The 25220-nt window shown below is 39.0% G+C and overlaps 1 protein-coding gene across 4 annotated transcripts in view; it reads right to left on the reverse strand.

Annotated features, from left to right (window-relative positions):
• MOCOS (molybdenum cofactor sulfurase) overlaps positions 1-25220 on the reverse strand; it is a 208428-nt gene that overhangs the window by 119947 nt on the left and 63261 nt on the right. For all 4 annotated transcript variants that reach the window (XR_009419401.1, XR_009419395.1, XM_059481952.1 and 1 more), the window contains exon 4: positions 4154-4792. Coding sequence is in view for 2 of the 4 variants with exons in the window: in XM_059481952.1 (XP_059337935.1) it covers positions 4154-4792 (639 nt within the window). In the remaining 2 variants the exon portion in view is untranslated. The remainder of the gene's footprint in view (positions 1-4153; positions 4793-25220) is intronic.

A 25220-nucleotide genomic window follows, 5' to 3' on the forward strand; every position in this document is an offset into this window, starting at 1 on the left:
TTGAATCACATTGATTGAGAATGTCAATGCAACACATTGTTTTTACTCTTCAAGAAAGTTGTCCTGATTCCTGACCTACGTTTGAAAACATCAAGCTTCCCCAGGCAGAACTTTAAGTCTTCACAGTTATGGACTGCATCAGTAATGCCCTAAACATGAACTTCTAAATATTGGCTTTTCAAATAACAACCAAAGGATCAGATGATGCCAAGTATAAATATTGACCTATGAACAATGACTTAGACTGTCTGCATGACACTTTGGTGTTTAATGGGAGCTAGCATCCAGCTGTCAGTTTTGATTATTTTAGTTTTAATCCCTCATACCAAAGATTACGCATTGTGTACCCAGACGCAGAAGCCAATTTCCTTTGTTTCTAACTCTGTAGTAGAAGACGGGTAAAGCAGGCCCTTCTTCTGAACTCAATAAAAAAGCCCTTGAAACAGTGGGAGCCACAGATACATGAAAGATTTATAATTAGTCAACTTTTGAAAACTCTTGAAAAAGATACAGAAATAGAGTACCCCTCCAGGTTCCCACACACCTTTCCCTTCCTAATTAGAGAAAGTATAAAAGCACAACTGAGATCTAAAACAGATTTCAGATGTTTTCATCTGCTATGCAGTCTCAGGAGTCATGTATCAATTACCTCTAGAAAAGCTGCTTGGAAACTAGAGCCTGCCCAGGTGAAATTAAAGGGAGTTTTATCCTTGGCTCGCAGATGATGCAGGAGCACCCTGGGATCCCATGATTTCTACGCCCTGTTATCCTGTATTTCAGTGAGAGTTGTGCTTCAAAGCCTTTATGGTTTGAAAAGTCAGACACAGAGGTCTGAATGGCAATATTTCCCTGTTCTTTTTATTTCTATATTAAAAGATTAACTGGACATTCACTGTACCAACATCCAATTCAGAAATAATGCATGGTCTCATCTAGCAAGAGCCAGGTGAATGCAGCCAGCCTCTGCATTTACCAGTCCAGAACCAGAGCCCCCCAGCAGCATTCACCAGAAGAGGTGCAATACATGAAGCATCATTTTGCACACAGTGAAAGGTCAGATATTCACATCATGGGAGATGCAGAGCATCGTGCTTCTGAATACACATCCATAAACAACTGAAAGGAATGACGGGCTTTTTTTACCACTTCCTCTATTCACCTCTAGCCTTTCCCAAGGGCTATGATTTTATATGTATCTATTTATCAATATATATATCATATTTGTTAGAATACTGTGGGATAAAGCCCTGGCAGGAAGAGTGAGGCAAGAGAGCTGGTTAAGATTCAAGGGTCATCTATTCCAAGCTTAGGAATGATGCATTTTAATAAAGAGGAAGTCAGGCAAAAATGCCAGGAGGCCTGCATGGATAACAAGGAGCCTCTGAACAAACAAAAACACAGAAAGGAAGGCTGCAGGGGGTGGAAGCAAAAACAGGTAACCTGGGAGGAATACAGAGGGGTTGTCTGAGCCGCTAGACATCAGGCTAGAAAAGGTAGAGCCCTGAGAGAATTAAATTTTGACAGGGACATCAAAGGAAACAAGAAAAACTGTACATTAGTAGTAAAAGGAAAAATGTGGGCTCTCACCAGAAGGGATCAGGACACCTGGTTACCTGGGATATGGACAAGGCTTTTATTCAATGACTTTTTTGCCTCTGTCTTGACTGGCAAGTGCTCCAGCCACACTGCCCAAGTTACAGAATGAAAAGGCAAGAACTGGAGAAATGAGGAAAACTGTAGGAAAATAACAGATTTGAGACCATCCAAGGAATCTGAAGGTGACCAAGTTCATGGCATCTGATGAGATGCAGCTGTGGGTCCTGAAGGAACTGGTGGATGAAGTGGCTAAGCCACTCTCCATTGTATTTGAGAAGTCATGGCGGCCAGGTGAAGTTCCCAGTGACTGGAACCCCCACCTTTAAAAAGGGAGGAAAGGAATACCTGGGGAGCTACATGTTGGTTAGTCTCACCTTGGTGCCCAGCCAGAACATGGAGCAATCACACTGGCAATTATGCTAAGTTAAATAAGAAGGTGATTTCTGCCAGCCAACATGGTTTCACCAAGGGCAAACCACGTCTAACATTTTTGGTGGCCTATTATGATGGTGCTACAGCTTTGGTGGATAAGGGACAAGCAAGTGACATCATCTACCTGGACTTGTGGAAAGCACTTGACACTGTCTTGCATGACACTCTTGCTCCTAAACTGAACAGGCATGGGTTTGACAGATGGAGCCCCCAGTGGATGAGTGAATGGCTTGGCTGGATGATGACATGTAAAAAGCTGCCACCAATAGCTCGATGTCCAAGTGGAAATCAGTGATAGGAGTTGTTCCTCAGGGGTTGATATGGGGACTGGCACTGTTCCCCATCTTTGTCAGCGACGTAGGCAGTGGAACTGAGTGCAGCCTCAGCAAGTCTGCCAATGACACCAAGCTGTGTGGTGCAGCTGACACACTGGAGGGAAGGGATGCCAGAGGGCCCTTGGCAGGCTTGAGAGGTGGACCTGTGTGAATATCATAAATCTCAACAATGTCATGTAAAAGGTCCTGCACATGGTTCAGGGCAGTCCTAAACACAAATACAGGCTGGGTGGAGAATGAACTGGTATCAGCCCTGGGGAGAAGGACTTGGATGTGTTGATTGATGAGAAGTTCAACATGAACCAGCAATGAGTGTGCTGGCAGCCCAGAAAGACAGCCACGTCCTGGGATTCATCCAGAGCAGTGTGGCCAGCAGGTTGAGAAGGGGATACTGCCCCTCTGCTCTGCTCTCATGAGACCCCCCCCCAGAATGCTGCATCCAGCTCTGAGGCATGCAACATAGAAAGGAAATGGATCTGTTTGAGTGAGTCCAGAAGAGGGTCATGAAAATGCTCAGAGGACTGGAGTACCTCTCTTACAAAGACCGGCTGAGAGAGCTGGGGCTGTTCAGCATGGAAAAGAGAAGGTTCAGGGAAGACCTTACAGCAGTCTCCCTTACCTGAAGGAGGCCTACAAGAGAACTGGAGAGAGACTTTTTACAAGGGTGTATACTGACAGGACAAAGGGAAATTCAAATGGAAAGGGGGAAGATTTAGATCAGATATGAGGAAGAATTTTTTTACTGTAAGAGTAGTGAGGCAGTGGAAAAGGTTGCCCAGAGAAGTTCCTCAATGCCTCATCCCTGCAAGTGTTCAAGGCCAGGCTGGAGGGGCCTCTGAGTAATCTGGTCTAAAGGAAGGTGTCTTGGCCCACAGCAGGGTGCATGGAACTAGACAATCTTTAAGGTCCTTTCCAACACAAACTGTTCTATGATCCTGTGATGAAATGCTGATCTCTAGCATTTCCTTTGTGCAGATGTGAGACAGGAAGAAAGACCCTTAACTGCAAGTTGTTGCTGACATGAAGGAGAGGGGCAGAGAGACCAAGCATCACTAAGAGTGGCACTTCAGTGTGTTCAGGTACTGGTGAAGTTTACCTTACTTCAGCGTGTTCAGGAACTTAAGGTGAAGCTTACCTTATTGCCCTGCATTTTCTTATGTGTGAATATTTGACCTCCTTTAGGTGTTCTCTATTTTCTGTAGGAGAGCTTCAGAGCTATTTCAGAACCTCAGCCAAGGAATAAGAGCACTGCAAGCATTCATTGTAGGTAATGTATTTTACAGAATTTGTTATTCTGATAAAGCTTGTCTTGAAGGTAAAGCACTGCACATTTCCAGTGAAATACATAGAATTAACTTTGCAATTTCACTGAGGGTAGCTATGCTGTGTGATCAACCTTGCTCTGGCTGTTTTGGGTGAGGAGTTTCAAAAACAATCAAGTTTCTACTGAGGTACCTTAAATTCAAATTAAAAAATGCATGGATTGACCTTTATGTCACTGAATGAAGCCTAAAATGTCACAGAATGAAGCCTTATATTTTTAGCAGTTTTGGCAAACTAGATCAGGAACGGAAGGTAGATATTTCAGATGATGTTCTTTAGCTAAGAGAAAAGAATAATAAGACAAACTGTGTCAGATGTGAGATACCTATCCAACTGCATAAAAAGAACATGCATCATAGCCCAGTGTATATGCCAAGCCTGAGACATTTGTCTAATGCAAATGATACTGCAAATAGTATCAGTAAAAAATCAAAAGCAAAAATTTGTTTTGTTAAACAAAATCTTACCTTTCTGCTATGGATTTCCTGGGGAAATAAAAATCCTCTCCTGCGAGATAGGCAGCTGCAGTTCCACCTCCGAAATAGGTTTTCCTCAAGAGGGGAGCAATCCTGTTGTTTACCAATAATGCTCCTAAACCAGTTGGGAATCCAAAGATTTTATAGAATGAGATGGGGATAAAGTCAGCTTGGTGAACTCCCAGGTCTAATGGAGAAGTGCTCACGTACGAGGCTGCATCTAGTAGAACAAACCACTTCCCTGGTAGTTTGATGGGGCAGAGTCTTCCAGATTTTATGTCCTGTATCCATGAAAGGGGATATTTGGTACCAGAGAAATTGCTCTGAGCTGGGTAAGAGAATAGATGAGGTGTTGTGCAGTTTTGTTCTTCAGCTGGTAACCTGCTTTCTGCTACCAAAATTTCCTTTGGTTTTATTGGAGCAGACAAGACATTCATTGAAGCAGTTATGCCCCTCATACCAACTACAGATGTGTGGCTGTCCGTTAGGTAACAAAATCGACTGCTGGGCTGCTTTGTGCCTTCAGGTATCCAAGGGAATGATTCTGCTATCAGTTTAAGTGCAGCTGTGCATCCAGATGTGAAAATGATGGTGTAATCCTCAGCAGTAGTGTGAAAGTGTTGCAATATTCTGAAAAATAAAAAGAAAAATATCTATTTATTTTGTGATTTTTGTCTTTTATTGCTATGAGATATATTTTGGCATTCCTCACCCTAAGTTCTACTCAGACATCAGGTATGAATAGAAGTAGACAAGTTTTGCCAAACTGTACAATAAACTTCAACAAGGATACCTGAATCATTCTGCCCACAAGAGACTCTTTTCAGTGCTGAAGTGAACGTGGCTGTGTTCTTAAGAAGCCAATTTGCCTGGCTCCAAATAGAATGGCCAGTCTGGTCCCTCAGTGGGATCAGAATCAAGCCTGCATATAATTAAAATTACACTGTCCTTCAGAGAGACCAGTTTTATTTGCAAACTGTGAGGGTTTTCAGTTTACAAAATATTTACAAACAAAATATGTTTCAGTTAAGATAATCTACTCAAGTAGTGGACATCCAAATTAAGGGTCACAGTATTCAACAGGGAAACATTAGCAAACAGCTTTGCTCCTTGCTTGTGTTGTTAACAATAGAAACAGAAGGTAGCAAGAAGCAACCACACATTTCCATGGGCCTTATGCACATAAAGCTGTAATCTCTGTACTCCACAAAGGTAGCGCAAAGCAGAAGAAATCTGATGTTTTCCAATGAGCCAGTCTATGAAAAGCAAACTGGCCTCTGGAGGCATGTCTGGGCTACACATTCTTTGATGTCTTGACAGCACCTTGCTGGCCCTAAACCACCTTTTGTGAACACCATCTAACACAGATGTGGCACCCATGCTAGGTTGTGCATCTACTACAGCTTTGCAGTGAGCAAGATGAATCATTACAGAGATTGAGGAACAGCTTCAATTCAGTCACCTTTCTCACCTTTTTCACTTGATGCACTTTCTCTGAATTAACTTTATAAAACTCCTACTAAAATAAACAGAAAATGTAACAAACATCTGAGAGACATCCGCTTTAGTGAATAAAGCAGAGCAAAGAAAATTGAAACAGAGCATACATGTTACTGCTCAGAAATGCTTTCCAAGCAGCTGGCATTTGATCTATTGAATTCCAAGATAAAGACCAGCATTTAGAATCTATGAACTCTGGTTTCCAATGGGTATCATTAAAAGTTTGCATGTTTTATACAACAGAATATTCCCTTGCTAGAAGATGCAGAAAATTAAGATTGAAGTGCATTTAAATATAAGTTGCACAAAAGATTATGCGACAAATTTGAGTTAAAAATCCTGATAGGACAGTGATGAAAATCCTTAAAATTTTATTCATCCAGTCTGAAACACAAATGCTACAGGCAAAGGATTTTAGAACTGGGTGGTGGGTGCAGCAAATATTAAACACTGGAAAAGAAACAATTGCAATGGCTTTGATGATGTGCACGAAAAAACTACCCTAAAAAGGCCTAATGAAATGATATTATGAATACTTTTTCTCAGTTGAAAAAAACTCTTAAGGTACTGGGAAGTACAGGATGCAACAGATGGATTCATAGGCCCAAATGAGACTCAGCTTTCTTCAAACTTAAATTTTTGAGAACTGATGAAAATGGTAGGTATTTTATGTCTTCTGGAAATGAAGAAAAAACTGCAGCTCTTATGAAGAAGCAGGTCATGGATTTAGGCTTTAAACATTCCAAGAAACCATTTGAAAGAATTCATAAGAATCTTTCTGAAACAGACTTGCCAGGGGATAGTTGCTGCAAGCATTCACAGCTCTGGACATAATTTTTAAAGACCATCTTCATAGAAACCAAATTTTCCCTTAGAGTTTAGAAGCCCCATAAGGGACAGGAACAATCACCGACTTTTTTGTATCAGGTATTGAGGTGATATGTATCAGCCTGCCTCATTCATTGCTGTGACCTGGATCCCTCCCCTTTCCCCCTACACAGAGCCGTGCAGCCTTTCCCTCCACCTCCTGCTTTGCAGCCTGCAGCATGTGTATGTCACATAGGACACCTGAAACCCTTAACCCAGGCGGCTCCAGGGCTAACACTCAGAACCATGCCCTGAATTTCAGCCCTGATATCATTCTGCCTTTATTCTTCTTTCCTTCCATTTACCTAGATACAGAAAATGTGGAAAGAGTCCTAATTTCATCTTCAGGGACAGAGAAGGAAAGCATTATACCTCTGTTTTTAGGGGAAAGGAATGGTGGGAAGGGGATTAGAAAGGAAGTTGGGTCTTTGTGGTTGTGGGCATAATTTTCTATGTATTATATGATGTGGCTTATTTTTGTATGCTCTACAGTCATCTAGGATAGATTTTTGGAATATATCATCACACTGATATAAACAAAACTGCAAAAAGGTAGTACACTTCCAAGAAAAAATCAACGACAACAAAGTATCCAACTTGGTCTATTTTTACCTCTGTGAGCTGTAGGACAAGTTGTGTATTCACATGTATGTGTACATACAGAATACATTTTGAGCTAAAAAACTTGATGATAGGAGCAAATTCTTAATATGCAACATCTTGTCATAAGAGTCAGCTAAAAAGAGCAACAACAAAAAGCAAGCTGAAGGCTATTATCAAGTCTGCTCCTCTTTTACTCTCGAAATGTCTCTGTTCCCCTCCCCACTTAACCTCTTAGCGCCACACAGGCTCAATGCAGGGTGAGACACACCAGGTAAAAAGTGAAATTTTGCATAAGAATGGCACCTGGAATTCTCCACTGGAATTGTACTTGCACAGAACTTAATTTGACCAAAAGACTATAAATGAGTATAACTGGAATGCAACAATGGTGGAATGGGATTTAATAACGGGATGCTGTCATCCAACCATGAAAATCAGAGCCAGTGAGTACTTTTATTAAACATTTTAAGAATTCTACAAAACAATAAATACTATTTTGTATTGTTTAGGCTCACAAATAGTGACAGCTCTATGTTTAATTCATAAATGAGTGAGACAAAGCTCATTGGTATTTTAACTATATTTAGTTTTAGTTCATTCAAATTCAGAAATAACAGAACAGTTCTGAAATAAAATCTCTGACACAACACTGTTGCATTATCTATTCAGTTCAGTACTAAAAATTGACTTTCACACGAAAAAATTCAACCTTTATGGTTAATTTTCAGAAGTTTCCAAATAAATTAGAGGCTTTTTTTTTTAAAAGCTATTTCAGTTCCTAGAGTTAGAAAACAACCAACTTACATTTCTAATTTACTTAGATAGGAAATAGATTCTTTGGTGAGTCAAATTAGCTACCTATTGAATTTTGAGTCTCCAAATGCCTTATAAAATTGCTTTGACTCCAGTACTTGCAAAAGAGGTGGAATTTTTCAGGTCAGACTTACATTTTGATTGAACTATTTCTAACCTTGAAAAGAAAAATAAATAAATAAAGCAATAGCAATTAGTTCAGGGATTTTTTTTCTCCAGAATGACTTCTGACATGCAGACCAGAAAAGCTGCAAGAACCTCAGAATAAGGTTTATAAAACGAATACCACAAACTCTTGAACTAGAGCAGCACCGCCATGATAAAATCAGAGTACTCGGGGATAGAAAACTGCAACATGTCTCAATGATTTCTGCAGCCCACAGTCCTACATCCTCTGTTTTGACATGGATATTGGGAAGCACTGGCTATTACACACAAAATTCCTAATGCTGTCTGTCTTTGTGCAAGACATTCCCCATTACAGTGAAATGCAGTACACCTTTATTACACTCCGGGAAGATTTATAGCCATATATAAGGTCGCCGTTGGCAGCAGGACTAAAGACTCGCAGTGGAAAACTGATAACTTGATCTACTACAGCTGACAGCTGCAAAGAGCAGCTACATTTTATAGTATTACAAATTCCCACTTTTCAAAGGACTCTTTGGAGGAAATGACTAAGAGGGTAATTGTTTCATGAAACCTATGGATACCACTGTGCCATCACTTGTGAGATGGCAGAAAGGCCGAGGAATCAGTCCCTTGCTGTCTTACTGGCAAGGTGAGGGAGGAAGCTGCAAGCTCCTGTTCTCCTTGTTTTCTCAATGTTCCCAGGAGCACAGATTGTGGCCTAGATCATGCAACCTGTCCAGAGAGAAGGCACTGAAAATGCCCTCAACTTGACCACACTTCGCTGTGTATGTTTGTATTCTGAGACCTCTCTGTTAGCTGGTGTATAATCATTTGTAAAAGTTGCCAGGAGAGTTTTGTATCGTTACAACAACAGCTGAGCCAAAATGCCTTTCCTCTTCAAAGCAAACACTGGCAAAGAAAGTCAATTTTCAACCCAACCAAGCCTGCTGTCTCATTTTATATGCTTCATACACACAAAATTAGTAATGAGTTCTATACTTAAAGATTTCTATAATCAAGTCATATATTTAGATGGAATAGCCACATCATCTAACTCATCTAATCCAAAAGCCCAAACTAATAGTTTAATTAGAACTATCACTCCACAGCGCCACTGGCAGCTCTGCAGAAGGTAAAAGACACTATTTGTTCAGCTACCTTAGGGACAGAGTGACACCCAAAGTTAGATGAAAGAGATGCTCTCCAAAGCTGCTGCCTGGCTGCCCTTCCCTCATGCAAGAAGCCCCACGTTCCTCCTTGCCATCAGCTCTTTGTAGCTTCCAGCAGATCAGTAGCAAACAAACTTATTCCCATACTACACCATTTCCATTACAGACTCCCAAAATTCAGCTCATTGACATGGCTTTTCTTCCATGCTGCTAGGCTTAAAATAGTTCTAAAAAAAGTTATACATCAATTTCTCTCTATACAAATCTACCTTTCGAAAACAGCGATAAAAAGCTGAAAAGCAACTTATATTGTTAGGTTTTCTTCCCTCCATACTTTAATTCCAATTGATACAAACATTTCTATCTCTAGTTAGAAATTTCAAAATACAGTCAAGGAATTTGTGGTTTATATCTTTTATATTTGTATTCACAATTTTATTTAGATTGTATGAGTTTTCATAAATATGAGTACAATGCTTCTCTAGTCAGTAGCTGATCTATATAAAAAAACCCTTATAAAAATTTACATATGACAATTTTAACAGGAGATTCAGAGTCAAAGACAGAAGCATAGTTACCTATTCAAGTTTAGGTAGCCCTTCATTAAGGAAATTTTCCAGCTGCACATTTACATCTAATTGTTTTTTTTATTTTAGCATTTTTTCAGTGTCATACTATCCAGACTCACAAATCCAGTTTGGACTTGTGTTGAAAGCGAAGGGAAACGACCCATCCTTGTTGATCAGCATCGAACTCCAATCTATTGATCTCACACACTTTTATAGTGGTGTTAATTAAGCTCATGCATATTGTAAAATCCGAGCTCATCATAGGTCACAGATTACACATTAACCCCTCCTTTTGTTTTCAATACCTGTGGTTTGTTATTGAATCCAAGATTTATTTTCTCAAAACCTCCATGTCTGTTCCCAAAACAGCCAAGGACAGAATATTTACCTGTTATGAGAAGACTGCCTGAGAACTTAGCTGTTTACAGAAACAGGCTGTGAGAATTTGCTCCTCACAGCTGCCTTTTACTTTTCCATCAGCTGTATATGATTATGGCATGTCAGAACAAAACTCTATAAGCCATTTCTGAGCAAAATTCTCCAACAGACTTGTATTGAGAGATGCTTACCTTGGACCTTAGAAATATCATCATATTGTTTTCTGCTTTATGGAAACTCTGAAAAGATGTAACATGCTATTGTTCAATAAATAGGTTTTGTAAGAATGAAATTTAAAAATTACTGCAGAGTCATAAAATACCCTTTTTTGTTTAATTTTGTTTAAATGTACCTTTTTTAATTTAAATTCTGTAACTGGCATTTTAAGCCTTTCTGCACAGAAGTGCAAGTCGAAGTGGAGAGTGGCTGAATCGACATTTCTGAGTATGAATGTTTTAACATTCCCCATTTATTAAACAAGAGTCAGATGCAGCTAACAAAGCAGTCAATGGAATAGCTCCCACCAACTTTTGTGAGAGCTCCTAAGGTCCTGTAAACTGCTGTGCCTGTTACAGACACTCTGAGGCTTAACCCCTGCTTTCAGGCTTAACTTCACATGCAGATGTATGTATTTTCCTCTCTACATATACAGAGAAGAAAGGAAAAGAAAGTGTGGCTATCCTCATTCAAGCCAGCACAGAAGGATACCACAGAAAATATTCCAGTTTACGAATTAAGAAGACAGGGTTTGCAGGTAGGAAATATTTTATATCTTATTTCATAAAGACAAGGTCTAAATCCAGTATGTCACAGCACCAGGTTATATTCTTAATGTCAATTCTGAATTCAAATAAAAGCAAACTAAAATCCATAAATTCTTTAAAGAATCATATATATTCAAGTAAGGAAAAAATTACCTAGCCTGTCTCCCTTCAGAAAAACATATCTTAATGGAAAAAAAAAACCCTTGTAAAGGTTCAGGTTTGGGTTTTTTTGTTTGGTTTGTTCCTTTATTTATTATTTCTTACAGCAGTGTTTTCATCAGAAATCTATACCATATAAGCTGCAACCTGGGTAGCTAATCCAGTGGAGATCCACCAAATTGAAGGATTTCCCTATGGATTAATACCAGCATGAGAAAGAGCAGTGGGATAAATAATCTTTTACAGTTCTCTCTCAGAGTTTCCTCAGTCAGTCCCCATTTCTGTTTCAGTTTTCTTTCTCATACTGACAGTGTACAAATTTAGATTTTTCAGAGTACATGCTAACTGTGAAATAGTTGCACATTGCCTTGTTTATCCTCAGTAGTTACATACACATAAACTTCTTTTCTGACCATTTTACTTGAAAGGCACTCATTCTGAACCCAGCTTCTTCTCATTACTGCTTCCTACCCGTTGACATGACTGTTGTTTATTTGCTTGTTGGAGACAAAAAAAGATTATTAGATGGAATGCACCTCATAAGTTTCACTTGGCATAGGCAGGTGATGGAAAAATCCCCCCTTCTATTGGAAAGCATTACTTTCTGTAGGCATTCACACTCAGCCATCTGAAATGAAGCATTATAATGCCTTACACTTATTGCCCTGTCCAGTTCACTGGAGACACACAGGAAATACCCGTTTGCTTACAAAGGGTCATAGCCAACAAATCCCCTCTCCAGCTGCACCAAGCTGGCAGCTCAGCAGAATGCCTGGAGCTCCCCTCACACAACAGTTTTAGGAGAGCAGGGGATCTTTTGTGGCCACAAAACATCTTCCTGCAGGAAAAGATGCTTTGATGAACAAAGCCTATGAGAAGCACACACCCTGACTGAGAGGTGTTGACCCTCATTACTCATTTCAAAGTGCACATCCAGAAGGTGTTCAGTGTCACACCTGACACCCTGGCAGAGCAAACTACAAATAAGGGTGGTATTATGGCTCTGCATGTAATCAAAAGAGCAAAACAGTCAGAAGGACTCATGAAACCCACAAAATCCGATTCTGCAAGCGCCCTGTTGATAGAGTTTGTTCTTACACACAACTGTATCTCCTCTCACTGACAGAAATCTCTAATGCCTGTAACTTTCTCAATGTGGCAGAAACCCCATGGTAACTGTTTTCTTTGAAATCAACTGCTATTTTTCTGTGTAGAGAGGGAAGATCAATAGCTACATGATTTTAAAACCACTTTGTGGATATTTTTTCTGAGAAAGATCAGCCAGATCTGTTTACTTCAGTACTTGAACAAGTGCCAAAGATTTGTAAAAACACCCATGAAAACCTAGTATTTTCATTAATTACAACACAAATGACTGAAAATTAAACCATAGGTTCTTTCAAGGAAAATTCACCACCTGGTATTCAAGTAACTAGGAAAGAAATGTAAAAAATAACCGGTATTTTAGGCAACCATTTAAGGAGGACTAGCCATAAACACCAAACAGGTAATGAAAATACATTTCAAACTGTATTTGCACAAACTAATTTCCCAATTGAAAAAATAAAAATTAAAATGAATCAGTTTTGAAATCATTCACATCCTAGAATTCAAGCTATTTCTGCAGGAAATCTTAGGAGTCACTAGGAGGAAGCTAAAAACAAACACAAGAAGGTTTTGTGCATGGACTAGCATTTCACCTCAGCTGGTGGTCTAGGCAACTCCACCATGAGATGTTTTCAATACAGTATTTTCTTCATAGGTTACACCAAACACCCATAAAAAAAATTACTGTATTTTCCTCTTACCTAGCACAGACCATAAGTTTGATATGTAGGCATCCCTTGAACAGAAACAAACACAACAAGATTTACTTCAATGGTGAACATTCAAGACAGCACAATACCAGCCAGAGGTGCATTTCTACCATGAATATGTGCAATATCCTATTGACAGGCTACAGGAACAAATTAAAGGCTGTGCATATGGAAATTCACATCACCAAAAGACATCTACGCTGTGGATACCAGAGCAAATTCCTCTTTAAAGCCACCCAAAGACCATAGGCTCTGCATCAAGAAGCTCATCTGATCTAAGCTAGAGGTCTGCCTTAGTCTCACCCTGGGCATTACCAAACCCTTCCACTGCATGCCAAAGGCACCAAAATGCCTTGTGCACCATATACAGCTATGCTCACCCAGCTTAACCTCAGCATCTTTGGAGTGCAAACATCCCTCTTGCCAATCTTACTTAGTAAGCACTGATCTCTGACCTTTCCACATGTTCTGAGCTCCTGCTGGGACACTCAGTGTTGCAGTGCTGAATTAATGCTGCTACTGCCAGCAAGCATCACTGTCACAAGGCCTGCCTACCTGCCACAGAGATATTTGCTGGTAACTGGTCAGAAGTTACTGCACATTTTCTTTTCTGATTCTTGGAAACTGGAGCATAACACTTGGCTACTTTCAGCAGCATAACAAATAAAAATTTGTAAAGGTTTTTTCAGAAAAAAAACCAACCCACTCAGGTGTTCTGATGGTTCCACACTCTCAGGTTTTCACATGGCTAACCTTTTAAGTAACGTCAGATAAGAAATTAAATATTCTTCACTGTGCTAAAAAAACTCTATAAGCTAGCCTTTTTTCCCCCTTAAATAACATACAATTGCTTTCAGTCTTTTTTAAACATTATTCTTTGTTTAACTTTCATTTAGTGGAATTTGTTTCCAGATCAGATTTGGCCTTTAAACTGTATACATCTGTGATCTCTTCAGATATGGTTTGTTTTTTCTTCTGTAGTAGTTTTGTAGCCATTTTAAAAACTGCAGCAATTTTTTCCTGAAACAGTGTGTCACATAACCCACACACTCTGACACTGGCCAATCTCTTTTTCCTTTAAGTGCCAGAGAATGGACATGTGACAATGAGTCCATGACCAGTTTACAAAATGGATTTGCTTCAAGTAAGCTTGACTTGCACGTTTCCTGATATTTTAGACTGTAAGCCATGAGTATAACCCAGCAGCTCTCACACTCTACAGCAACAGTTTGGCTTATTCTGTGGCGTGTGAGTCAAGCACAGGCTTATGTTCACTGAGTCTGCCATTACTTATTTAGCCTTTTTGGGCTGATGTTGCCTGGGACTAAGGTAGGTTTGAAATGCAGAAGGAGAGCAGGTGTGTAGACAAGCCTGTGCCTCTCCCACATACCACAGTTTCTCCACACCTGCTCCAAGCAAGTCCATCCCTGAGCCTTCCTGAGTGCCAGGGATCTAAGCACAACAGTTGTGACAAGGTGTGTGGGTCCCCAGCACTCCCACATGGCTAACAACCTTCTTCCACCATCTTCCATCAGAAGGTTGAGGAGTCAATCACTCTGATTTGTGGTTATCAGAAAATGGATACACTTGAGTCTGTAGCTTGTGAAGAATACAGCTGCTGACCTTCCTGCTAGGATGAACCACTTGGAAGACACCTTCCCAATGCTGACATCTATTTGATGGTTTCTACTCCAATTCCTCCTCTGAAACCAGGCCTTGATCCTAATCTTGAAACATATAAACTACAAATAAAGTATGATCATATCAGAGATCACACATGCATTGCCAATTCTTTAACATTAATATGTTTCTCTGGAGTAATTGCACAACACAACATGAAAGGAAACAAAGACAAAATGCTTTCATGTTAAAATGAGTCAACTACATAAAATGTACCCATAGTGGTGATGAAGTACTCTGATTCCAAATTCCAGAAGCTCAGAAACTGACTGTTTCCAGTATAAACCCTTGGAACCACCTCTACAATATATTGTCACAGTGTGATTGATGGTCTAACTACAAAAAATCATCAGACCCCCTGCCAGAGCTTTCTTGCTCAAAAGGAAAAAAGAATTATGAAGAAAGGATAAATTTTTGCATTTCATAAAAGTGAGTTCAAATTTACTTGAAAAATGTGGCCCAGAACTTTGGAGGTACTCAGGTGCTTAAGAGGGAATTACATGATTTTGTGAATCTGGGTCTCAGTTACTATGGTGATAGCATTTGGTAAGTGCTCACAAATATATAGATCTTATTTCATCAAGGGTAGTTTTTCAAGTACTGTGCTTTTGTCTGGAAATTACTTTAGATGAATATGTTACTCTGAAATCACCTCAGTCTGCTTTCAAAATACAGAGGACTTACATATATCTATTCATGTATTTCAACAGTATTTTACTTTATGTGGCATAGTATCCCAGCAAATTTGGACTTATCCTCCATAGCAGTTTGTACTTCACCTTGTTGTGGGTGAAAAGCCACAAGTGAAGCCTGGAAGAAGGCTGGCCACCATTTATTTGCCATTTGTTCTTCATGTGATATGATGTCCCACTTCAGCAGCATTGCTCTGATTCTGCTTCCTAGGAAGAGCATTGAGGCATTTTACACAAAGCTGCAGACACTTCCTCAAGGGCAGTGACAATAATATGAAGAGAACAGGCAGTTAGTCTCGGCACATGAACTCCTGAAACCTGCAAGGTGCATACTTTGGTAAAACACTGGACTATCTGATTGCTTGTGAGTTAGAAACAGCACAGTGTCACAAATTCTTAGTGAAACCATCTTGGTGACTCTAATTACAGAAATACTCAAGAGTGAAAGGCTTTTCTGCTTGTTTGATGCATGCTGCTCCCACATTCTTGTGTTGGCTCAGACAGCCCCAAGATTTCCCAGAAACTATGAATGGAGGTTTCCTCATATGGGAAACATAATTTCTGCCTGTCAAGGCTCTCTTCATTCACCTTAAATCCTCACAATTGAGCTTCCAGTGCTCCTGGCAGTTGACAGAGAAACTGTTTGACACATGATGGATGCAACAAGGCATAAACGGCTGTTGAGGGATAGCCTTAAAACCAAGTTGGTGGCAATCTAAAACAGCAGGGAAAAAGGAACAATAAAAGCATTTTAAGGAGGTCACAACTGACATTTTTAGAATCATAAAATAAAAGCAGTTAACAGGAAATTTAAAACCCATAGGATTGCAAAACATCCATATAAAAGCCATTGCTTTATTAATTGAAGACAAAATATGAATAAAAACTCAGGAGTCAGATCCTGCATATGTGAGAGAGAGCTAAGAGAAGTATTTTGTGACTTGCTGCAATCCTTCCCATCTTTTCTGAGGATCATTCTGTTCAAACCAAAATGAACGTGACAATTATAACCTGAAACTAATGTTGTTTGAAGTGTCCCATTAGCTAATCCTGATATAAATTTAAGACACTACTGATTGGAAAATTCACACCAGAAGATGCATATGAAATAACCCTTCCTTTTTGAATGCCTTAAGACACAAAAGGTGACTAAAAACATGTACTAACAGCCACAATTTTATATAATCCTTTGACACTTCAATCTCATATTGTAGAGCTTCTAGGCAGAAAATTTGAGTCAGAAAATGTAGTGGCTGCCCTGAATTTCTCTTTTTGTCACTATCTAGCCTCTAGGAGGTAGAAACCTGACTCAGGAGGCCAGGAAATCCAGATGTGAAATGGTTGATTCATATATGAAAATACACACCTATGTTGACTATATTCTGGGAAACATTCTGAAAGGAAATTCATCACTGAATTACAATCTAAGATGTAATTTAGAGCAAATTACAAGAAGAAGTAATACTCAGGAACGTATTTATGGCATTCCAAGTGTGCCACCCTGCGTGCCACCCTGCATAGCAAAGCCACAAAAAAAAAAAACCAAAAAACCCACAAAACACCAAAACTCAAAAATAACCCAAACAAACAAACAAATAAAAAATTAGTTAGGGAAAAATTCTCAAAATGAGCAGAGGACTATGCACATGAGTAGGATATTACACAAGATGGCACACCATGCTGAGCTGAAACAAAATACTCATCATCTTGTGGGAAAAGAGCCACAGATCACACCTGCAAAATAGTGATTATGTTGACTTTTCAAGTTCAAGTTTCTTTTTGTTTCTTTAATAACAAAAGTAGAAAGAAACCAAAAGCTCAGTATGGAAAAACCTCAGCATGTTTAACTTCTTTTAAGTGCTATTTTAAATGGAATGATTAACAGTTTAAAACTTTTGCAAAATTTTCTCTTTCCTATTCCAGATATCAATGACCTTAAAAAAACCCCCCAAAATAAAGTAATGTGTTGCAGCTGACAACTAAAATCTGCACTTGAGTTGACATCTTATGCTGAGCTAGAAAAGCAGGAATACCCATTCTTCTTGAATACATGTAGATACACTGAAATTGCCTCATTCAAACTTGGATAATTTCACAGTACTGTCCATGTTCGTGCACTGACAAAAGATTTGTTCCTCACTACATTATTTCCTAGTTTTGCCGTTCAGGGAAGGGGTTAATTAGTCTCATTTTCATTGGTAAATATGTGGTCATTTTAGCAGAACTAATGGTTGTGACAGCACTGATGCAATTCCTGTCAATGTATGCATGTGTAGGTTGTTGTTACATGTTAACAGCTGCATAAAAGGAAGCCCTCTACCCTTGATTATATTTCAAGGTAAACTATGGTCTAGAATTATTGCTACTGGGATCCAAAAGTTCTGAAAGTGTATTCAAGCTAAAACAAAAGCCTGGGTACATTCATGTATTATCTTATAAAGTGATGAAACCCTTTTGGGAAAAATGTAATTAAGCGAATAAATCTTTCACTAGACATAGATTTAACCTATAACCCTTTTGCATTAGGGAATATAGGCATTCTATAAATTCACCAAAATTGGAAAGCTTTATTAATGGCTGGAAAAAATACACTCCACGACAAACAGAAATTGCAACAGCCTCTGTGTTACCCTGTACCACCACATTACCGTAAATTAGTTATTGTGAAAGTGATCTCTTCTCAAATACAAACCAGAGGGGATGTGAGCAGTAAGATCTGATCAGGGTTTTAGAGATCTGCTAAAGCTGTTCTCCACAACCCTCAGATCAAATTCCAGCAGGATCAAGTAACATTTCATATGTTTGAAGCAGGAGAACAGAATTAAAAGTTGTTTCATAAGTTTACTCAGTTAAAATCTACTCTCTTTCTGGTCTGTACTTTTAAACTCTACCTATCATAATTTCAATACCATTTTGGCAGATTTGACACACCTTTGATGCTTTGATATTAGCTTTGGTAACATCTAATATCACGAGGAGCAGAATGAAAAGTGAATATATTTGATGAATATTTATTCAAAGTTCTAAGGACACTCATGGTGTGTATGTCTCTGCCCTTTGTACATGGCTTTCTGCAAACATTCCAGCAAATGCACAGCAAGCATAAATGATTACAAAATGTTCTAGAAAGGTAAATACTCAACTTGTAATTGTACATTAGAACTCTGATTCTAAGAGCTATGTTCTAAAGGCCAAAGGCAGAAGCTTACACACAGGCTGTATCTCATTAAAAGGTTCAAATTTTGAATTAAAAGACCTCAAAATTAATTTCTGGCAAGCAAGAAGATTGTCAGCAAATTATGTCATGAATAACAAACCATGCTGAAGAACAGTCTTATTTTTATGGACAATTTCCAGAGTAAATGATAAGAAATTCCCAACACAGAATAAATAATTATGTTCTTTGCCCAGCTCATGGTCACCAGCTCACTAGGAATTTGTCCAGAAATAGTATCAAAAGGCAACCTTTTTTCAGAAGCCATACTTAAAGACAATTAAATCCCAGAAGGATGTGTGAAAGTCCATTGTACTGCAGTAGGTATTTTTAGCTATCACACTTCAGATTTCATTAAGTGTTTGTTCAATGTGACAGAGCACCAGGAGGTAAGTGCTCTGGTGTATCATTTCACACTTTTTAATCATCGTCTAGACCATCTGGCTGCAACTCAAAACTGCATGTCCCTAAAACAAAGGTAGATGCATGAATTGTCAAGAGACGCCATCAAAGTAAAGTTACCTATGAGTATTAGCAGAAGAAGTCAGAAACAGTAAGTGGTCTGCTATAAAAAGCAGAAGGGCTCATTCCAAATGTACTTTGCTTGTAATTCAAAGACAATTAAATGTGAAGGGTACAAGATACTTTATGTGTTGGTGCTCATTCGCATTAAAGTTTATTGGGCTCTTTTTCATTATGCATAATTTTTCAACAAAGAAAAGGGCAAAAATTCCATAGATATTTTCAAACTTAGAGTTTGATTGTTTTGAAACTCTGACATTTCTCTATGTACCAATATTTTCATAGCTATATAAAATAAAGGTATAGTTACAGCCTCTTGCACAAAAGCTTCAAGAAAGCAAATTTGATCAAATTATTAGGCAAGACCTTGCTCTGTTGAGATTGGGCAGCTATCAATCAGGCTTTTATTCAAGAGGTGCAGATGTTGTTTGCTAAGCCAGTGGTCATTACAGTATGTTTGGCACTGCATGTATTGCTACATATTTGGACAGGCTGAGTTGATGGGCTGGGGACAATGGCATGAGGTTCAGCAAAGTGAAGCGCCAGGTCCTGCACTTCAGTCTCAAAAACCCTGTGCAGTGTTACAGGCTGGGGACAGAGTGGCTGGAAAACTGCCCAGCTGAAAAGAACTTGGGGGTGCTGGTCGACAGCAGCTGAACACGAGCCAGCATGTGCCCAGCTGGCCAAGCAGGCCAATGGCATCTGGCCTGTACCAAAATCAGTGTGGCCAGCAAGACAAGGGCAGTGATTGTCCCCCTGTACACAGCACTGCTGAGGCTGCATCTCAAGTCCAGTAGCCAGTTCTGGGCCAAAGACATTGAGGTGCTGGAACATGCCCAGAGAAGGGCAAGGGAGCTGGTGAAGGGTCTAGAGAGTGAATCACATGAAGAGTAGCTGAGGGAGCTGGGGTTGTTTAGCCTGGAGAGAAGGAAGCTCAGGGGTGACCTTACAGCTCTCTACAACCACCAGACAGGAGACTGTAGCCAGGTCAGTCTCTTCTCCCAGGCAACCAGTGACAGGACAAAAGGAAATGGCCTCAGGCTGTGAAAGGGGAGGTTCTTGTTAGACATCAGGTGTAATTTATTCACTGAAAGATGCTTAAGCATTGCAACAGGCTACCCAGGGAAGTGGTGGAGTCACCATCCCTGGAAGTGTTCAAGAAATGACTGGACATGAAACTTAGTGCTATGGTTTAGTTGACAAGGTGCTTTTCAGTCAAAGATTGGACCTGATGATCTCAGAAGTCTCTTCCACCCTTAATGCTTTTGTGATTCTCTAAGTCTGTATGGCTCAGAGTAGATCTGGCCACTTTACTTCTGGTCCTCAACTCTTGCTACTCATTAGAGAGCTGCTATCAAGCTCACCAGCAAAATGTTAGAGCTGGGCATAGGCACTCAGTGATTCATTCACCTGTCTTACCATTTTGTGTATACCACTGTCCCTATAGAAATATCCATTCTGGTTGGCTTCCTAAAGTTAGAGGCAGGAAGCTAAGAGCCCTTGCTCTGTGCTCCCAAAATATCATATTCTAAAAGATCCTAGTTGTGTTTTTGTTCACCTTGTCTTTCCCACTAGACAAAATCAATAGCTACCTTTACAACAAAACAGCAGAAACTATGAAGAGTGGGATACACTTGGTGGACAGTCCTGCTCCAGGGTGTTGCACTTCCCAGGGAGCTTCTGAGGTTAAAAATGTGTTTCTGCGCACTGTCATGAACTGTGCAATTTCTGTATTCTACTGAGACCTCCCTCCCAACCATTTACTCCTGCTGAAACAACCACCACCACTTCTAGAGTACTCACTGCACATTTTGGCTAGAGGTCTGGTTGTATCAATGTCACATTGCTAGTAGCAACCCAGAAATAAGATCATTACAGAAGAATATGAAAGATAGAAAGCTCTGTTGATATTTATTGACTCTTGAGTTACTGCTTCATGTAGGGGTGCAGTGCCACTGATACACCACCTTTGTACCATATAAAGAACTTCAAAAGCTCTCAGAATACACTTCTGAAGGCAATACACCCACAATGGTTGGCAATAAAGTAGATTCTGCTGCAGCATGTCAGTTTTCGTCTGACAGATGTTGGGCAGGTTTTCCAATTCCCTGCATAGAGTTACTGATTGATTTGTTTCTTTTCTTGAAGCAGGAAGGTTACTGCTTCCTCTGCTGCTGTCTTCCCCTCCTCCCTCTCATTTGGCAGCTATTACAGAAAACTCCTGCAGCAACAGCTATCACTTCAAATCCTGTCTATTTTTCACTGGAAGCAGCAGATGTACCCATAACACTTCACTAAAGTTAGAAAGGGAGGGTTGACATGACATATCTGTACTACAAGTGCACTGCAGGTTTATTGGGCGCTTAAGCCTTGGTAAGGAGAGTATTTAAGCATGTCTTTAACTCTCCATGTTTACCCATTGTTTTCAATTTGTCTGCAATTACACACATACCTAAGAACCTTCTTGAACAGAGACATTACACAGTAAATTTTTCACATTCATCCTTCTTCCTCAACCCCCACAAATGATTCAAATGCCATAAATATCATAACATTTTTATAGGCTATTCAACAGTTCTCTACTCAATGTTGAGCCATACTGACTATTTTTGTTTAACCACAGGGTCAAGCAGGAAAATGAAAGTACTCTGCCCTCTTACTGCTTGTAGGCTGGCAGAAGAGGGGCAGATATTGAGCAGACTCGTAATGGATTTTGGCATAGCCTTTTTTATTCTTTTTTTACATGAATGTTCTGTTCTGGAGGTCTCTGAGAAAGAGATTCTAGATAAAGAATTAGATTCTAGATAAATAATTGGTTTATAATATTCCATCAAGCTGCAGTGCAGATGTCTTCAAAGATCTCTGTGACTACACATTTCTTTAAATGTAAGTGGCAAGGTTAATTTTTTATTATAATAACTCCACATAATAAGCAATAATGACAATTATAATAATTTATTATTGTTTTATAACTAATGAAATATTGCAATTAATATTTTTCATATTATTGCACTTTTAGTGCAAATTTTAGCAAATCTGTAACTGTTTCCATTGCCTTCATGCTTCACTTAACATGTGATAGTGAGATTAAAAGATAAGGACTGAGCTTAAAAAAAAAATCCCCAATACCATCGGCCATAATTTCAGTTCCTCTTACCATGAGCTTGGAGTACAGACACACAATTGGTCACTGTTGTTTAATTATTTGCATTCTGTTACTACACAAGAAGCTCAGCTCACCCACAGGATGTTGCTTTGAGAGATGCTGTATTCACACAGAACAAACTAAATTCCCCAAGGAACTTCAGGATGGATCTGATTGCCTTCTAAAAGCTTGTGTGTGCTGCAGAATTGGCAAGGTTTACAGCACAGCCTTGAAAAACACTTTACAGCCAGGCAGACTGCACAAAGCAAAATCAAACACAAATTGTGTTTTGCTTAGATACACATCTGTGTATATGCACAGACCAAAAAAAATCCCTTTAAGCTAGGGGAAAAAACATGTAAATAAAAAGAAAATTATTCCAAAATAGTTGTAAAGCTTTACAAGATCTTAAAAGCTATGCAAAGGAATAGAGCTTCTGTGTGCTCCCCAGACAAAGCTAATTGACTGTCGATTTAAGAGAAAGAAAAAGCCTTACAGTCTTGTGATATCAACTTCATTCAGTGCATAAGACTTCTTATGGACATATGGAGACCATTTGTGACTTTATTGTCCTTATTGTTCTCATGAGGATTAAGCTTTTTGTGATTCTCAGATATTGCTCAGCCATATTACAAAGGAAGAAAAAAATACACATCTGCCACAAGCTTGCATTCCTTTATGATCAACAGAGGTACTGTTATTTTACTCTGAATGAGAAATCAAAGAGAAATTAGCTTTTAAGTCATGATACATAGGTGCTGAAAAGGTTTATATTTTGTACAATAACTCAAGAAGCATTTTTACTTATTATATTGAGTAAAAACTGAGCCATCAGGGAATTCAAAAACTTAGGAGATTTTTTTCCTCCTCTTGATCTCTCTTTTCCCTTTGTGCCTTTGCAGAATACATGGTATCTGATGCTCAGAAACCCAGGTCAGAAAAGGACAAGCACTGCAATGTTCTTGTACATATCCTGTTGCTCTTTTGCAACCACTGCTCTGTGCAGCAATTGAGGTACACTGCACTTTGATCCTCTGCTATTCTTGGAAAGCTACAGGCTGAGGCCCTGGCACGAGCTAAAGTCTTTGCCATTTCTCTGTAACATGTAGACATTTACATGATTAAGTGCTGTATCTCAGATGTTACCAACTGACATTCTTGCTAGCAATTCCATGAAATTTTTGCCAAATAAACGCTGCTTAGATAAGAAAATGTTGACAAGTCTGAACATTTATTTCTGTAAGGCTTCTCATAACTTTCTCTAATGTGTTCCAAACACATTACCAGCATTATTTAATTTCAAACATTTCTTTCAATAAAGTGTTTCAAAGAGAAATAAATAAGTAATTAACTGCTTTGAACCCTCAAAGCATTAACTAAACTACACTTACACAACCTTGTCATGTCCCAAGGCATGCCTGTTTCCCTGTTTCCACCAGGACAAAATATTTAATGTAACTCACTTAGCATGCTCTTCTCTGCCTTTGACATCACTTCTTTCCCCCATTCCCTGCTAGTTCAAATTCTCCTGCAAGAAACACTTCTCCCTTTGACACTTTGACCAACTCACTGTCCCCAGGTACCTCTCTCCATCTCAACTGAAAAAAAAAGGGAATTTTCTTCTCCACTGCCAAGGTTTTGATTCTTGACTCTGTGCCACAAACCTCACCACTTGAGCATTTTCAAACAGCCTCATTCCTGCTCTAGCAAAAGATTGTAGCAAGCACCTACTAGCAGAATATCCATGTACGGATATTTGATTACACTTCTCCATTGTTGCCTTCCACCTTCACTATCCTCCAGAATAAATTTTCTTTCAACAAGTGGGGTATTACCACTGTTACTTCTTATGCTGATTTCTCTTGTCTGCTGGGTCTACTATGATCCCTTAAACATCTGTGCCCACCTGCAGTTCCTGCTCTTAAAACTAGATAATAATTTTTTCAGGAAAGAGACTACCTTCCCCAGACACTACCTAATACATCAAGCACCACTGTATGCATCAGGTATTTTATGCACTATCAGAGCAAAAAGAAAAGAAGATGCATGGTAAACATTTGTATCCTAAATGTTGAATGCAATCCAAAATTCACAAAAAGCATGAAGATTTTGGATGCCTGATTTGGTAGCTCTTCTGAAATTAAGGCTTAAGTAACACACCTATAACACCTACTAATGATGATAACAGTTTGTCACTCTCAACTATCTTTTAATTAATAGCTTACTGCATTTTAAACTGATTGTACTTTAGCTGATAATTTTATTGAAATTATTCATCCAAGAAATCAGACAGAGGAGGTGTGAAAATCTCCTCTTTTCAAATTACTACATAAAGCCAACTTCCATCAGCAGTACAATCTGAAATGTTTTGCAATGAACATGATGCTAAAGGGGTACTTATTAGTACCCATAAAAAAAATAAAACATTTTTATTTGAAAGTTACCTGGAAACCTATTTTTTAAACCATGAAACTTAGCTGCATCTCTGCTCTCAATGTCAGAAAGCAAGAGATATATGAATGGGCACAACCAGAAACTATGAAGATAAAATATTTTGCAGGAATTCAGCATTAATAAAACATGAGTAACTGACCAAAAAGTCACACACAGACACACAGAAAGGAAAGGGTTCACTAAAGAAGCATTTTTTTGAGATTACGGTATAGTGGTTTCAAGTGTTCAAGAAAATAATACATTACCACAAAATGTACTGCTGGAATGAATCATCCACAAGGAAAATGAAGCTTACTAATGACAAATCACTGCCATATAAAAGCAACCAGATTAAAAGAATACTCTGCTAAAAGATACACTTAATTTTTCCTGCTACAACAAAAATACCATCAAAATAAACATTCTGCAGTACAGAAAACCCCATCTGTTCCAAGAAGCCTCTGAAATGCTAAACTATTATTTCTAGACACCAGATGTAATTAGAGTACAACCACTTTAAGGGCAGTCTAAGCTGGATTAATCAATAATGCATCAACTCCATGCTCAAAATAGCAGGCCACTGTCACCGGGGATTAGCAGG

The sequence above is a fragment of the Ammospiza nelsoni genome, chromosome 1 (genome assembly GCF_027579445.1).
Source record: "Ammospiza nelsoni isolate bAmmNel1 chromosome 1, bAmmNel1.pri, whole genome shotgun sequence".
Taxonomy (NCBI): domain Eukaryota; kingdom Metazoa; phylum Chordata; class Aves; order Passeriformes; family Passerellidae; genus Ammospiza; species Ammospiza nelsoni.